Source organism: Salvia hispanica, chromosome 3 (assembly GCF_029641045.1).
Source record: "Salvia hispanica isolate PSC_SH4W2 chromosome 3, Shi_PSC_v1, whole genome shotgun sequence".
Lineage (NCBI taxonomy): Eukaryota > Viridiplantae > Streptophyta > Magnoliopsida > Lamiales > Lamiaceae > Salvia > Salvia hispanica.
The window spans coordinates 37,903,353-37,921,358 of NC_142694.1; the positions used below are offsets into that span (position 1 = coordinate 37,903,353).

General features: G+C 37.4%; 1 protein-coding gene across 2 annotated transcripts; it reads left to right on the forward strand.

Annotated features, from left to right (window-relative positions):
- Positions 1-272: 272 nt before the first annotated feature.
- ALA2 (aminophospholipid ATPase 2) lies at positions 273-18,006 on the forward strand. Of its 2 annotated transcripts, none has more exons than XM_048114225.2 (25): positions 273-453; positions 989-1,237; positions 1,601-1,814; positions 2,418-2,534; positions 6,814-6,906; positions 6,981-7,155; positions 8,207-8,373; positions 8,697-8,801; positions 9,038-9,135; positions 9,213-9,355; positions 9,780-9,876; positions 9,970-10,079; positions 10,358-10,522; positions 11,012-11,166; positions 11,296-11,376; positions 11,519-11,639; positions 13,224-13,330; positions 14,134-14,265; positions 15,218-15,371; positions 15,502-15,619; positions 15,707-15,880; positions 16,026-16,077; positions 16,627-16,754; positions 17,042-17,192; positions 17,465-18,006. In XM_048114225.2, the coding sequence occupies exons 2-25, from the start codon at positions 1,113-1,115 to the stop codon at positions 17,795-17,797; spliced, it is 3,315 nt and encodes a 1,104-aa protein (XP_047970182.1). In that variant the 5' UTR covers positions 273-453; positions 989-1,112; the 3' UTR covers positions 17,798-18,006. The 2 variants fall into 2 exon arrangements, with proteins under 2 accessions (XP_047970182.1, XP_047970183.1); XM_048114226.2 differs by having other exon boundaries at positions 1,000-1,237.

Consider the following 18,006-nt stretch of genomic DNA (forward strand, 5'->3'; position numbering starts at 1 on the left):
AATACTAGATTGGATGAATATATTTTGGATTTCCACATCATACATAATTTTTTTCTTAAATCTAATAAAATAATTTAAAAAATATTAAATTATAAAGTAAAGTTTTGAGATTAACAAAAATTAACCAAAACTTTATAGATTTTTTTTTCAATAATTTGGATCACACTTATTTTTTTTATGTAGTTAATCTTTTTTTTTGGGGAACTAACTTACTTTAATATTTTGATGACACATAATTCCACTATTTTAAAACATTTTGCCGATGAAGACCATATTTTGGTAATGTAAAATATTCAACATCTGGGTCCTCATCGTCTTCTTCCTATTCTTTGAGACGAATGAACCTCTTCTTCATTGGCTGCAAATTGCAATTGATTTCTCCAACAGCAGAAAAAGGAGAGCAATTAGAGCTTGAGATAGCCTTTTGCTTTTCTTAATACAGTTGCAGAAAAGGTAAGAACCCTATATCAGTCAATTGCTTGATTTTACATGTATATGGCCACCGATGATCCCCTTTCATCGCTACACCTCTTCCCCGCCGCGTTTAACAAGTAGAAACAACGAATGCTTTCCTACTCACTATTCCTGTTGCTAATCCCCTTTCATTCACTCCCCTCAAATCTTCATAATTACAGGGCACCAGCACCCGCTGATCTCAGATTTCACCCTCATGGTTTTATCGAGTGCCTTTTTTTTGTATTGGTTAAACGATCGGGTCTTGCACAAGCATTTGTATATTTAGCCTTTCATTTCTTCTTTTATTTTAGTGAATGCAATTGTTTGAATTCGTTTAATTTGAGTCTAGCTCAGCAAATTGCGAGTATTAAGAATTTTCCAAGTTGCGTGCATGTAACTGCTCTAGCTCTGACTTGGCTGGATTGTAGCTCTATAATGATGATTTAATGAGCTTTAGGAGGACTTATCTGCATCCTTTCAACTTTTTATTTAGCACTATTCCGTTGTTCTTTTAGCACTAATAAGAGTTTAGGCATATTGCAGGGTGTACAAGTTTCTGAAATTCATAGGGCAATTGCTGCACACTGAGTGTCCCTGCGATTCATGTTTGCGTTGATGTGAGCTGGTGTTACTTTGACACATGCAATTGAGTTACCATGAAGCGATATGTATACATAAATGATGAAAATCTAGCAAAAGATATCTACTGTGACAATCGTATATCAAATAGAAAGTATACCATCTGGAATTTTCTCCCCAAAAATCTATGGGAACAATTCAGGTTAGCATTTACATCGCCTCTATAAAATCATGTGTACCACTGAGTTAAGTTTCATCTGGTATTGGTCTTTAGTGTGGAAAAGTCAAACCCACCTCTTTATACATGAACATATATAATTCTTAGCCAGTTCTGTAGCATTTCCGTCATTGCTGCAAACTGTACTTCTTTTTTATTCACTGCATCATTTGTTTCACTGGATCATGGAGATATATTTTAACATTATTCACCTGCGATTTATGGTTATGGTTTTGACTAACGAATCACTTTCAATTTTCAATCAACGCTGATGACAGCATGTGTATTAAATGTTATATCTTCCATCCCCCTCCTTTATTAAATGTGAGCTCTATCTTTTATTTGCAGCCGTTTTATGAATCAATACTTTTTGTTGATTGCCTGCCTTCAACTTTGGTCCCTCATCACTCCTGTCAATCCTGCAAGTACTTGGGGTCCTCTTATATTCATATTTGCAGTCTCAGCAAGTAAAGAAGCATGGGATGATTACAATAGATATCTCTCAGATAAAAAAGCAAATGAAAAAGAAGTTTGGATTGTGAGGCAGGGTATCAGAAAGCTTGTACGTAAACTACATCTGATGGTCTTTTGTGTTCTTCTATTTTATTTTACAGTTCCATCCAGCATCTGTTATGAGTTACGCAGATCACCGAAATATGGTTTCAGCTGTGAAAGTCTTTTTCACCTTCATATTTCATAATTATCAAAAAAGGGGAATTAATGGGCGGGACTTTGTTTGGTGGTGGGGGTTCACACTCTCAATATTGTAGTGTTTTAGTTGGCTATCTTGTACTTATCTCTCTCTAAAAGTGTCTGTAATGTACTTCTGTTAGGGATATTACCAGTTCAACATTATGCATATGCATAAAAGGGCGTTAGGCAACATTTAGGGGGTGGTGGTCTTGCATTATACTCCATTTACTAGTCATTTGGACATGTTGGCATAAAAATGTTTATTATGTAATTACTTATAGAAATTGCTTGCAACCAATTCATGTCATGTGTCCAAGAGGTCTTCACGAACATAAATTACATGTTTTTTTAGAAGTCACTGCTGCAGTGAATTGTCTTTTTAGAGGAATGCTTCTTGATTTTTCTCAACCTATATGATTGTCTTATCCCTTCGGCTTTCTCATATCTGGCCAATGTTACTTTTGTTCCTTAGATTCAAGCCCAAGATATTTGTATCGGGAACATAGTATGGCTCCGTGAAAATGATGAAGTTCCTTGTGATCTTGTGTTACTTGGCACAGCTGATCCACAAGGGTTTTGCTATGTGGAGGTAAATTTTCTAACCCCCTCTCTATTTAGGTTCATTTGTTTATTATGAGGTGTTTGAATTTATTGTCCTATTTATAATAAATGCTGATATTCATCACTCCGGGGACAGAAACACACACGCTCTAAGGCTCATACTGACTATTTGGTTCTTGTATTCCAATACGAACATTTCACTGAACAGATGATCTTTTCCAGAATTTAATATGTCCTAGGGGTGGCAAATTGTCACGCCCCATTTTCTAAGGATAGAAAACACGGTGAATCGCGACTAGGGGAGGGTTAAAGAAGCGGGGAAGAAAGGGGAAAAAGACACAACTCGACCAAAGCTTGAAATAATAGTTATAGCTCGATTAAAATCAGAGTATCTCAACAATCAACAACTCAAAAGAATATTATCTCAACAATACAAGAACTCAAAAGAAAGACAATAACTCAGCGGAAGCATTTCGAGAGTAGAATATTGCTATGTATGAAGACACAACATATTCTGGACATTTGATAAACATTCTTCACTTTTATGCTCAACACCCTCCGCACTCGTCACCGCTCAACCTGCACATAGGGAAAACAAATGCAGGGCTGAGTACTTGATTTACTCAGTGAACAAATGTCAAAACAATTTTATAAAACAGTTATGTCATGCCGCCATTGAGTGACCTCGGGATTTTAGTTTGAAAAGGCCCAAGACACTAAAAATATTTCACAAGCACAAACTTTCAACTCATCCTCAAATCCTTTTCCTCATCATTTCAAAAACACAACCATTTTTCCTTGAGTTATTTAAGAAACTGCCATATCTGTTCTTTAGAGTGCTGTGTAAGGGGGCCACTTTCCACGAGCACGAAAAACCGGTCAACCCATTCGATGACTCACAGTCCTCATCATGTACACTAGTCCAAGTAGGGACGCACCCTTGCTAGGACCCGAATTCGATTAAACTCATAGTAGGGACTCACTCTCCACTAAGCAATCATCAACCTCATCATCTCAACAACCTCAACATCATCATCTCAACAACCTCAACATCAACAACATCAACAACATGTGAAACGAGAATGTGGCCGCAAACTCGATCACCAGATCGGCCGACCCAAAAGACGGCTCACGATCCCCAATGGTGTACACTAGTCTGAGTAGGGACTCACTCCCTAGTCAGACCCGAACTCGATTTCAATAGGTCTAGTAGGGACATCTCCCTTGCTAAACAAACAGATAGGCATTTCTCAAAACAAAAACATGGCATGACATACCCTTTGCAAACTTCATTTTTCTCATAAAACGTAGAAACATAAATCATTTTTCTGTCAAGGTCGAGCATCATCTCACATCATATCAACAAGTCGAGCAAATCACAATATCACTCAATTAATCAACACATATTATCACATAACATCACTTTCAATACTCTCACTTTAATCACAAATTTCACATCATGCTTGGAATTTAAATAATTGCAGTCACATAAAATGATGCTCAAACCGGTATATATATTAAATCGAAAGCTCTTGAAAACTTTAGTTCGAAAGCCCACCTCGTTCATTTAAAGCTTTAACTTGTGCTCCATTCCATTCTCGAAAAGTGTGCGTGAAGTCGCCCATTGTTTTAGTGTACTCCGGCCCAATCTTCATTTAATTAAATTGGCCCATCCCAACTACTCCAATCCATTTCCTTTATTAAAACAGGAGGCCCAAAACTTTAATATAAATCATTTGGCCCAAACATTAAATAAAACAAAGGCCCAGACCTTCTCTCTTTCTCACCTTACGTGAGAGTCCAGAATGGGAGAAATTTCTAATCTCTTCCCTCTCTCTCAATTCCTCAAGATCGGCCTCTTCTTTCTTTTCTATATCGTCTCCTTCTGTCTAGCCATCGTCTCTGTCATGGCCCCACTGCCTCGTTTCTCTCTGCACCGCCGCGCGTAGCGCTGCTGCCGTCCTCTCCGTTGAGCGCTGCCGTCGCCATCACCGCCCTATCTTTCCCTCATCTCCGCCACAGCGCCGCTGCTGTCAAAATGTTGTCGGCATCATTGCCGCCGGGTAAGCCGTTGCTGCTCCTGATCGAGACAGCCATCAGCCGAAGTCTAAGCATCACCGAAACCATCTCACTCTGTTCTCCGTTCACACCGCTGCTGTCCGTCGCCGTTTCGCAGCACAGCCGCTGCTGCATTTCCACCGCCTCGCACCCTCTCTCTTTTCCTCTCTTGGTCGAAGGTAAGGCTGCACTTCCCCTGGTCAGAACGCAACACTGCTGCTGTCGCGGTGCAGCGCTGTTGTTCGTACCCAACGCCGGCACTGCTGCTTTGCTTCCTCCGTCAGCCGGTCTCTCCTCTCTTCACGTCATTCCCGAACTGAAAGCCACCGCCGTCTCTCTCTCTTTTTCTCTAAATCCTCCGCCACCAAGCAGCCCCAATTCACCCTCTTTTTCATCCTCCATCTCTCCATCGATCTCGCTGCTGCGTTCCCTCTCTTCTCACCGAAATTTCAGCGCTGCCTGAGTCGCACCCCTGTCATCATCGTCGTCAAACTCTGGCGCCACCCTCGCCTTTCGCTGGGGTGCCATCGCTCATCTTCTCGCTGCCCCATCGCTGCTCGTCGTCTCCCTCTCCGTCAGCTCTATCTATCTCTCCCTCTTTTCTCTCTGCCGCCATGCTACTGCCCGATGGTGGTGTAGGATCGACGCCGCCGTCATCATAGCGCCTCACCGTATTCTCTCTGAAACTCTCAAGCTTGAAACTGGTGAAACAAAATGAAGTTGATTGGGAGTGATGAACGTGGGATCATGGGGAGATATATATGTAGAAACCGATTTTATGGAATCAAGGGGAGGTAGAAACCGATTTGTTGCGGGTTTTGTGGAACAGAAAAAATTTGTGAAACTAATCTGGCGTTTAAATCCTGATGATTGGGTTGCATAATCAAGGTGACCCAACATGAAAATTTAATAAATGACTTGGGCTCATAACAAAGGGCTTTCTTCAAAAAGAATTGAATAAATTCTATAGGCCCAAAATGTATAGTATATTATTTTACTACAAGAATCGTGGATGAAAAATCGGCTAAAATATTCGACTTCCTTCCAAGACAATTAAAAACAAAAAAAACAAAAAGTCGGGGTGTTACACAAATCGTGCGTGTTGTGTCGTTATCGTGTCGACACGATAACGACACGACACGATAACAACAAACACGAACACGACCCGTTAAGAAAACTCCAAACACGAACACGAACACGACCCGCTACCCTCAGACACGAACACGACACGAACCACTTCGTGTCAACACGACACGATAACAACACATATACGACACAACACGATAACAACACTATAATAATAATATTATAATATATTAATATTATTTCTAATATGAAAATTTTAATTTTAATTTTAAATTTTTAAATTTTTAAAATTTTAAAATAAATAAAAATAAAATAAATATTATATATACTTAACGTGTAACACGACACGAACATGACACGAAATAATATTATAGTATACTTAACGTGTAACACGAACACGACACGAAATTTTCGTGTCCTTATCGTGTCGACACGATAAGGACACGAACCCAATAAGCTTTGATACATACCCATTAATTTCGTGCGGGTTCGTGTCGTGTTATCGTGTCGTGCCAAAAATTGTCATCCCTAATCTGTCCCCTAGGGTTGTTGTCGAATTTGGACAATACACAATCACATCTATCTTATGCAGCTATACTGGAACCATATGTTCTGGATATTGCAACACTAGTTTCTACAGTTACTACTAACTGCGATGATTAACTTTATAAAGAAATTAAGCTATTCACTGTGGTAAGTATTTATATGAGCACAAAGTGGAAATAGGGTCTGTGACTAATCTATATAAGTAATGTTAAGTCGGGTGGTCTTTTGCCTAGGATTTTCAATCCAGTTTGACAGAAAGAAACAGAGTTGTGTGAGGGTCACAAATATACAAGTAAAAAATAGATGCCATATTGTTAGCCATGTTTGAATGAGATCTATTTGAAAGAATCTCTATATGTATTAGTTTATCAAATGGTTTTTCTGCAGCCAAAAAACTGAATCTAAAAGGATAGATGCCTTGGGCTGTTTTAGTTCTGAATCTACAAAATGAAATTTTCCCTGGTTTTCCCCCAAAATTACCTCTGTGTGTGGCATCCTTGTAAATTGACCATGGCAATCAAATCAGTACTATCTGCTTCTATGCTTTGGGGGGAGAATCTAACTGAATGTGTATGTTCACCTGACGTGTTGATGATAATGATGTGTTTGTCTTCTAGACAGCAGCACTAGATGGAGAAACTGACCTAAAGACACGGTCGATACCTTCTGCTTGCATGGGAATAGATGTTGATTTGTTGCACAAAATCAAGGCAAGACGTTTGTATATTTTGAATTATTAATTTACTGTATTAGACACATCGTTTAATTCTTGTTCATGTTCCAGGGTGTAATTGAGTGTCCCAGTCCAGATAAGGATATTAGGAGGTTTGATGCAAACATGCGACTGTTTCCTCCATTTCTTGATAATGATGTTTTCCCCTTGACAATTAAAAACACACTTCTTCAATCGTGCTACTTAAGGAACACAGAATGGGCATGTGGAGTTGCTGTGTACACGGGTAAGTTTGTATACCTTCAGGCATCTAAACCTAAACCCAATATTGTTATACTTGTTTCATTTTCTTGAATGACATACCCTTTCTCTATTGATGCCAAATAGTAGAAAAGGTCATGGCATCATTGGAATTGATAAAACATAGTTTAAGTAGCTACTGGTTAGTGATTTCTACCATGTATGCGTGGTGATGATCAGGGGCATATGCGGTATAGCTAAAGATTCGTTAGTGTAGCCATTGCTCGGTTTTCATCCGTCTTTTAGAGTCTTCCTCTTTACTACTTCCTCCGTCCCCAAAGAATATGCACTTTGGGTTCGGCACGAGTTTTAATACAAAATTGATAAAGTAAGAGAGAGGTAGAGAGAAAAAGTAAATAAAGTATTGTTAGTGGAGAATGAGTCTCACCTCATTAGAGAGAAAAGAGTTCCACAATTAGAAAGTGCATATTCTTGTGGGACGGACTAAAAAGGAAAGAGTGCATATTCTTATGGGACGGAGGGAGTATGAGACAAACATGTTTATAAGGACATACTGCAAAATTGTTTTATGATTCAGGAAGCAATTTTATATAATTTTTTGTTTACTTGAGTTATATTTTGGGTCTAACTTGTCTTTCTTTGTTTTTAAATCTCATCAAGTATATTAAATGTTAAAGATAAACAATTAAAAATCTAGAATATACGTGCAAATATAGTTGGTTCCTTGGGTTTAGTGGCATTGGCTGGCCCCATAGTTTAAAAGGCGACTGTGACATGCTTTTAGTCCACTGTACATAAGATTTCGACATATCTGTCAATGGGAAGAAAGCGGCTTCTGCATACTTCTAAGCTCTAACTAAAGAAACATTTGTTAGATGTACAATTCACTTCTGCTTGGTTTTCATTGTTCTTATCTGGTCACATACCTGAACTTGCTTGTATTATATGTTCCAATGTCATAGCTCTTAAGTTTTTGGCTGTACATTTTAATTCTGCAAGCTGTATTACTTACCTTCTTTGTTAGTCAGAGATCGAAGTAATTTCTGGCGTAAGTCTCTATCTATTTTTAATTTCAGGCAATCAAACCAAGCTGGGCATGTGTAGGGGTATACCTGAACCAAAGCTTACAGCTGTAGATGCCATGATTGACAAATTGACTGGAGCAATATTCGTTTTCCAGATAGTTGTCGTCATTGTTCTAGGCATAGCTGGGAATGTTTGGAAGGACACAGAAGGGAGGAAGGTATATCTCTTTAAATAGCTTGTCAAATTTCGTTCTTGCTCCTGCTCTTAAGTTATTAGATCAGCATGCCTGAGAATGGAAACTTTAATGGGAATCCTGGAAGAATGTCTTTGTGGAAGCAAATAGTTATAGAACTTATATTTGTAGGTGACTTTTTGTTCAAGGAATTGTTTAGATGAAGATAATGATCATATTGTTAATCTATGTAACTAATATGTTTAGGGTGCTTAAATCTGTTATATACATTGCTAACATGCCACACCTTTGCTATGCCTGGGTTCTTTTTAGCATCTGATGTAAACATCTTGATCCATCTTTTGTAGCTATGGTATGTTCAATATCCAAAAGAAGGTCCTTGGTATGAGCTTCTGGTCATCCCGCTTCGATTTGAACTACTTTGCTCCATCATGATTCCTATATCCATAAAGGTAAGCTTTTGAGTTTTTTAGTTATCTTATTGTCATGTCTTTTGATTGGGGTTCTGATGCCGTGCAGTTGCACTTCGTTATTGATGCTTATGTCTAAAGCTATACTTGTATATTTATGCTTAAAAGAAACTAGAAAGAATAAATGTATTTCATTATGTGAATTCCAACATGTGTTGCTGCATGTCTATATAACATATATGAATATATTTAGGACTGTTGAATGGTCTTTGTTGCAGGTGTCCTTAGATCTAGTTAAAAGCTTGTATGCCAAATTTATAGATTGGGATGACCAGATGGTTGATCCAGAAACAGGGATTCGGTCCAATGCAACTAAGTAAGAAACTGAGAATGCACTTGTAATTACTGTTATATGTGCAATTCTGATTTACTTCTTTTTTTTCTTGTTGACAGCACAGCAATCAGTGAGGACTTGGGACAAGTTGAATATATATTGACAGATAAGACAGGAACTCTCACTGAAAATAAAATGATCTTTAAAAGATGCTGCATAAGTGGGAGATTCTATGGGAATGAGAGTGGGGATGCCTTGACAGGTCAGTCTTTTAATTCTCCTCATGCATTGAAGTTTAGATTCTTCATCTAGTCTTGCAACTGAAACCTTGTAACCTACATATATAGCTGCAGCGGACAGAATATTTTTGAGTTTGAGGCTTTTCTTGATTAGTTAGTGGACCTAGGTTTCTTTCTGCTACTACTTCATCTGCAAAAACATTAACCTGTTTAGGAAATGCGAATACGATACTAAAATAGAAGGATGAGTCTTGAGATGTCATCATAAAGTGCATTCAGATTTAGTACCTGACAATAGGTTTAGTTTCCATAACAAAAAGTGTAGGAAAGATTTCGTGATGGCATAGTGTCAGCTTAAGTGAAAATATTAATTGGCCGAGGCCTGGTGTATCTCTAGTATTATTCATAATGTAGCTTACATTTATACCCAGATTCTGTGATATGCAGATGCCCAGCTGCTTAATGATGTATCCATTGGGTCTGCTGATGTCATTAAATTTCTCAAAGTTATGGCCATATGCAATACTGTTATTCCTGTACGAAGGTGACTATATCAACTTATATGTTAAATCTGGTCTTGAATAGTTATTTTCTCCTCTAGTGATATCTGCCGAATATTTTCTGTGACTGTGTACAGCAAAAGTGGGACAATTTCATACAAGGCACTATCCCAAGATGAAGAAGCCCTTGTATGTGCTGCTTCCCGTTTGCGCATGATTTTTGAAAATAAAAATGGGAATATTCTTGGTAAGTGTAGATGTTATCAGGGTATGGATGGGTGATGGGCTTGGGGTCCTCCTGCCTAGCCTCCAAGATTATCTGTAGCAAACATGTAGACACACACGTGCACATATATATTATGCTTTTGTATCATGTATTAGTTTAGTCGTTGTGAACTTATAAGTTTGAGGTCAGGAAATAGGTCTCATTTCCCTTTCAGTGTACAATTTGTAAAGGATTATTGGGAAAGTTAAAGATTGATAATAATCTGTGCATGAGATTCTTATAAGCTTTCCTGACTGCAGATATCAACTTCAATGCATCTCCATTGCGATATGAAGTGCTAGACACTCTGGAGTTCACATCTGACAGGAAAAGAATGTCAGTGGTGGTTCGGGACTGCCAAAGTAGAGAAATCTTTCTCTTGTCAAAAGGAGCAGATGAAACTATTCTTCCTCTTACCTATTCTGGTAATCTCATTTTTATTTCCATGGGTACTATTGTTGTTCGATTGGCTATAGTAATTTTGTAGGAAACTTTGCGTTGATTGATCTATAAATTTCAGCCCTTTCGAGTTCTGAAATTATGGTTAGAATTTAGTTCAGCTAGGAAAGCCAGTTTGGCTTGTGAAATAGGTTGCGTGCATCATATAATTTTGTTCCTTGCTCTCTATGATTGGTTCATGCTAAATTAAAAAGCAAAATGCATAAATTATCTCTTCTAAACTGTTATCCTTCATGTGAGTCTCAAAGTCATTTGATTTGATTTTTGTTTCTCTTATATTGGTCTATAAGCTTCTTGGCATGTATGCACAATATGTTGGATGCATTTGATCTGTATCCTCAAGTTTCTTGTTTTTCTCCTGAGAAAATATTAGCTGTAGGTGTTGTCCATATTTAAATTATCTTTTTTTCAGTAGGATGAAATATTTGTAATATCTAACAGATAGATTGTGTCAGGGCAACAGGTTAGGACTTTTGCCGAAGCTGTAGAACAGTATGCTCAAATGGGTCTGAGAACATTGTGCCTTGCTTGGCGTAAATTAGAGGAGGGAGAATATCAGGAATGGGCCTCTATGTTTAAAGAGGCTAATAGTACTCTAGTTGATAGAGAGGTAAATCAAGATACTGCTTTTAGTTTCTTGGATTCCTATTTGCTCTAGATTTCCAACAATCTGCATTGGGTCAATTTTCTGTTTGAATTCCATAGAAATTATAATTACACTACTTACTTTATTTTTCAGTGGAGAGTAGCTGAAGTCTGCCAAAGATTAGAGCATGATCTTGAGATCCTTGGTGTAGCTGCCATAGAGGATCGTCTACAGGTGACAATAACTGCTCATGAAACACCTTGCAATTTGATGATAATATAATATATTCATATACATATATTTCGATTGGTCACAAACATATGTAATCTGCTGAGAAAAATGTTTTACCTGTACTTATACTTTGGTAACAATGCAGGAGGGTGTTCCAGAGACAATTGAAACTCTTAGGAAAGCTGGAATAAATTTTTGGATGTTGACTGGGGACAAGATGAACACAGCTATACAAATTGCTCTTTCCTGCAATTTTGTGTCCCCAGGTTATCCTTTTTCACATCTTCACATATTTCTGCTGTGGTAATGGTTTATCACGAAACGTTCAACAGATAATCTTGCAGTTATGCAAAGACAACTCAATGAAGTTTGGACAAAATAGAAGGGGTATTCGTGAAGATTATTGCGGAAATTGTTGAAATTGGGTTCTATAAGCATTAATGTTACTTGAGATCTACTCCCTCGGCCCCCCATAAATGGCACCGGTTGACTTGGCACGAGTTTTAAGAATGTAGTGGAAGTGGGTAGAAAAAGTTAGTGGAATGTGAGTCCTACTTTTATATATTAATTTTATAATAAAATGTGAGTGAAATGAGTTATTGGAATGTGGGTCCATTACCAAAAGTAGTAAAAAGCAAGGGTGCCAATTAATTGGGATGGACGAAAAAAAAAATTGGTGCCAACTAATGAGGGACGGAGGGAGTATCAGCTATCTAGAATTTCTATTTCTTCTCCAATTTGCCATTGTTTCATACTTGCTATTGTTCATATATGCAAAGATAACTCAAGCAAACTCATAAAAATTATTTCGATTTCCAAACTGACACAAAATTCATTTTGCATAAATAGTACTACTATCAGTAACTCTTTTTTAGTATTTACAGATTGGCCATAACAAACACATTTCTTTCTTCACTTTTTTACCACATACTGGACTTATTTACTCTAGATTTCGAGACAAAAGATTTCAGCAAGGTTATCAAAAATTAGTTTTTCTCCTGAAGTGCACACCATGTTTCTGTGAGGTGTGAATTTAGCGAATCATGTTGGGTGTTAAAACTATTAAATCTTGTCCCACATCGACTTGGTGATGATCCTAGCTCCTCTATATAAGGATGGATAACCCTCCCCCTTACAAGGCCTTTTAAGGGGTGAGTGGCCCATTTCTAATATGGTATCAGAGCGGGCCCAAGTCGATTATGGATTTTATATCTTTACCTCTTCTCTTGCCTACTCACGTGATGGAAGTCCGATGTGTCATTCTGGTCCACACGTGAGGGGGCGTGTTAAAACTATTAAATCTTGTCCCACATCGACTTGGTGATGATCCTATCTCATTTATATAAGGATGGATAACCCTCCCCCCTTACAAGGCCTTTTAAGGGGTGAGTGGCCCATTTTTAATATTGGGAATCTTTCTTCTTTTTCATACTCTTTTTTTCTTTTGGGTAGTGTGCATAAAAAACACTTTGTGATTGTATTAAGAAAAATTAACCTTGCCTGATAGGTCATATATGTTTTCTATTAGACTTTAAGGAATCAGTTATATGACAAGAAGAAAAGAAAAACAACTTTGCAGTGGACTAACTGCATTTGCTTGTTATTAACAAGCACCAAATGGCTCTTCAACTTTAGTCTCTCTTAACTAGCATCTGTTGTTCCTCAGACCTTCTGAATCTGATGCTTCATATCCAAGCTTGTGTATTAATAGTACTCTCTTGACTCTTGTTGATTCTTTTTTTGTCTCAGCCTGTGGCTGGACCTTCTCCACCTGACATTTCTTTAACTAAAGTTTTTTTTTTCTGCTACTAAATTTTCGTATTTCAAATTGCTGTGTGCATCATTAACAGAGCCTAAAGGCCAGCTTCTGATTATTGATGGGAAAACTGAGGATGAAGTATGTAGGAGCTTGGAGCGAGTTTTGCTAACTACGAGAATCACAGAGTCTGAACCCAAGGTATGATTTTTCCATTTTTTCTGAAACTAGATTAACTGCAACTTTTGCCAACTTAGTTTTGTGCTTTTGAGTGATTTTATCATATTACATGTACGAATATTATTTTTATGTGCAAATTGTATTGCATTTTGTCTTTTCTAGAACATGTACCAGTAGGTTTTGTAGCTTAACATTATTTGATGCCTTATATTAGTAATATGATTGTGTTCTTTCTTCTCTCATTTATCATATGTTTTTATTATGAGCCTGCATCTGTTTTAGTGCTAGCAAATCTGATCCTGGAATCCTGGCATGATTAAAGGACTGGAGCTTTTCTATGGCTTGGCTGAAAATCTTATCATTTCTGGAAAAGCATCCTAAAGTTTTCCTTCTTATTTACACTTCTGATCCCTTTTCAAGTTTATTTTCTATGAGCCATAAGGAGGGAATTTGAGAGATGTCACAGCTTTGAAACTTAGTTTGGCCTGGTACCAAATGAAATATAATTGGTTTATTCCACTATATCATCAAAGTGGTTAAATTAAAACGTAGGGTATGCCTAATTCTATCATCTCCAGTTAAGTACTAATAGCTGTGATTCTGTAAAAGATGTGTGACTGATACGCTGATAGCAGCATGGTCAAGTCAAGAGTTGTTACTAAAATGGTCTATAACTGTATCTGCATCTTATACATTTTATACCCAGTAAAGATTCCTAGGAGTTCTCTTACCAAAAGACATGTGGGGAGCAAAGGGCCCCTATCTGCACTTGTTACATTTGTGTCTGGAATAGAGATGTTATGAGAGATATTTTGTTGAAACAGGATGTAGCTTTTGTTGTTGATGGCTGGGCTCTTGAAATCGCCCTCAAGCATTATCGCAAAGCTTTCACAGAACTTGCGATTTTGTCACGAACAGCTATTTGCTGTCGTGTTACTCCATCCCAGAAGGCTCAGGTATGTGACTCCTCTTCTAGCTAGTTTCTGGTGGATAATACAATAAACTATATGCATACACCAAGTACATATAGTGATATTTAAAAAAGAATGTCACATTTTTCTAGCTTTAACGATTTCATAGATTTTTTATGAGATGGAATTTTTGAATTACCATGGAAAAGTATATATCTGCAATCCAAGCTGCAACTAATATCATGGAAGCGCCATACTTACCCAAATTTATGTGTAGGGCAAGAAAAATCTGTCCAAAAATGTACTCCCTCCGTCCCACCAAAGATGACCCAATTTCCTTTTAGTTTGTTGTCCCACCCAAGATGACTCATTACTAAAACTAAAAACCTCTTTATCCCTACTTTATTCACTCTCTATTACTTTATTCTCCACCTAACACATTACTAGGAAGGGGGTCATCTTCCTTGGGACGGAGGGAGTAGTTTGAAAAATGTATCGAAAGGACTATATGCTTTTGCTACATATTGCAAACATTGACGCCTGTCATCTCGTCACGCCACTTATCCTTCGTGACTATACAAAAATGGGAGAAAATAGAATATTATGTCTATGGAAGGTGGTAATAATAACCACTTTCCCCAATAGAAATTATTAACCATGCTTATTTGTGCATACATTTACATACATTAATGAATTTCTATTATATTAGTGCTTTTTATATATTATTAATACTTATTTCATGTAAATGGTTTTTATATATACTACATTACTGCTTTTTATGACAATCGTTAATTATACAAAAATCAATTTTACAGATTGGTATTCAGTTCACACGGGAAGAAATTTCCCTGTATTTGTTCCGAAATTTTGTACAATTATTTTCTTTGAAATTACTGTCTTTCTAACTGGAATAACCATTTCACCATTATTACTCTTGTTTACTGTCGTTTTTTTTAGCAAGATATGACTGAAACTTTCATTTTATTTATTTTTTCAGCTGGTAGAACTTTTGAAGTTATGTGATTACAGAACTCTGGCCATTGGGGATGGTGGAAATGATGTGAGGATGATCCAACAAGCTGACATAGGGGTTGGCATAAGTGGAAGAGAAGGACTGCAGGCAGCCAGGGCAGCTGATTATAGCATCGGAAGTAAGATCTTTGTTAACGTTTTAGGTTTCCATACTTGCATTCAAGTAATTCTTCAGACATTTGTTTTAGTGGACTCACAGTAATATATTCTTACTAAATTTTTTTATGTCACCATATTCTTCACTTGCAGAATTCAGATTTTTGAAAAGACTGATACTTGTGCATGGACGCTATTCATACAACCGCACAGCATTTCTTTCCCAATATTCCTTCTATAAGTCGTTGTTGATATGTTTTATTCAGATCTTGTAAGTTCTTTAACTTGCTCACATACATTCAGTTGAGGAGCAATGGAGTATATGATTTCCTTGTGTGCTTACAGTACAATCTTCCAGTTCCTCTTTCATTTCAGGTGTCTCTGGAACCAGTCTGTTCAACTCGGTCAGCTTGATGGCTTATAATGTGTTTTACACGAGTGTTCCGGTTCTGGTCAGTGTTCTCGACAAAGATCTTAGTGAAAGAACTGTAATGCAGCATCCCCAGATACTATTTTATTGCCAAGCAGGAAGGTTCAATTCCGTACTCTCTTAAAACTTAAAAGCTATTTCACTTGTTTCCAAGAGATTGCACTTGCAGTAAATAACCATTCATGAATTTCTGTTCTTTTATTACTTGCTTCTTCTACTTTGACTGACTTAACTAAAATTGAATCAGACTTCTTAACCCAAGCACATTTGCTGGATGGTTCGGGCGGTCTCTTTTCCATGTGAGTGTCTTTTGAGTTTGATGCCTTTTTCCTTTTCTCTTTCTCGTATACAACATACTTTGACAAGTTTGCAAGTGAATGGAGGACTTATCTTCTGATATACAGAGTGTTTATTTCAAAAAAAGAAGAAGAACACATTCGTGTACACATATACATAGAGGAGATCAAACAAAGTGGATAAAATGGTTACTCAATCATGCTCTACAAAATAAATTAATTTGTGTACAAAATTTGGGGATTAAATACTCCAAGAAAGAGTTCCCTAGGGGACGTTCAAGCGGTGATGACTATAATGTTTCATACTCCATCAAGAAAGAACTAGGGTATTTTTTTGCATGAAGCTTAGATAGAAATGTGAGACCTATAATTTTGGCTGTACCATGCATAAGACTTGCAACTATAAGTGACACCTTATTCTAGCAATATGCCTCAGAGCAAATGTTGATTATTTTTAGTCCACAACCCATATCTGTTTTCTGACCTATATATTAGAATGCGGAAGTTTCATTTTTCCTTAATAAGGTACTTGATACTACTCTGATTCTCTAGGCAATTGTTGTTTTTGTCATCACCATACATTCCTATGCTTTTGAGAAAAGTGAGATGGAGGAGGTAGCAATGGTTGCACTGTCTGGATGCATCTGGTTGCAGGCATTTGTCGTTGCATTGGAGACCAAGTGAGTAGCTTAATACCAAAGTTTTGCTGATAGTAAGCATGTGAATAAAAATCTACGTTCTTGGCTGACCTCACTATTACTCCCACCCCCCACACCCTCTTTAAAGCTTTTGGAAAATGCACTTCGAGTTTGTTGAATTTATTATTTCCAACGTTAAGTTGGTTAAGCAAATAGTAGTTGAATCGGTCGTTGATAACTATAGGTGTATAGTTTGTATTCTACCATCATGCTAACTGACGCTGCTATATTTGAGTTTGATTGACACAACTTTCCTTTGGTGTTTACAGTTCTTTTACGATTTTGCAACACCTGGCAATATGGGGCAATCTTTTTGGTTTTTATGTCATCAACTGGATTGTTAGCGCCATCCCAGCATCAGGAATGTACACAATAATGTTTCGTTTGTGCAAGCAGCCGTCTTACTGGATTACAATGATTGTGAGTCTTCTTTTCCTCTTTTTTTGGCCCTTTAAAGTTCTTTACTATATAGACCACAATGACATACTCATCTGAACACTATTTCACATACAAAATATTATTGCATGCTTATATGATAATCAATTATATCATTTTGTCCGATTGCCCCAACATTCTCTCTCTCGCTCAACGTTACTTTCAGTATGCATGCAACCTCTGAAGATGAGATTGATTTGCACTACTATTAGTTTACTTGGCGTATGTGCTAACCAAAAGTCGAATTGCTATGTCAGCTTATTATAGCAACAGGAATGGGGCCTGTTCTGGCACTGAAGTACTTGAGATACACATATAGGTCAAGCAAAATCAACATACTCCAGCAGGCAGAGCGTTTGGGAGGGCCGATCCTTTCGTTGGGAATCATAGAGCCTCAGTCAAGATCCCCCTTGGACAAAGATCTTGCTCCTCTCTCTATAACACAGCCAAAGAACCGCACTTCTGTATATGAACCTCTCTTGTCAGAATCTCCTAGCGCCACGAGACGCTCTATCGGACCCGCACAGAGATTCGATTATTTCCAGTCACAGTCCCCACTCGCTTCTACTCATACAAGAAAGGATAACTGAGGCTGAGACATATACCATGTATAGGGAGTTAGTTAGCACTGAGGCGTCATATATTTCATGTCTGTTAGTTAGACTCAGGAGACCCATTACTCAATTATTTTAGTCCAGATTTTTTTGAAATTTCATGGCTCACCTTTTTGGATACAGCTTAGAGATCATTATGAATTGTATATTTCGTTATTTAAATATATTTCTCTAAATTTTAAATA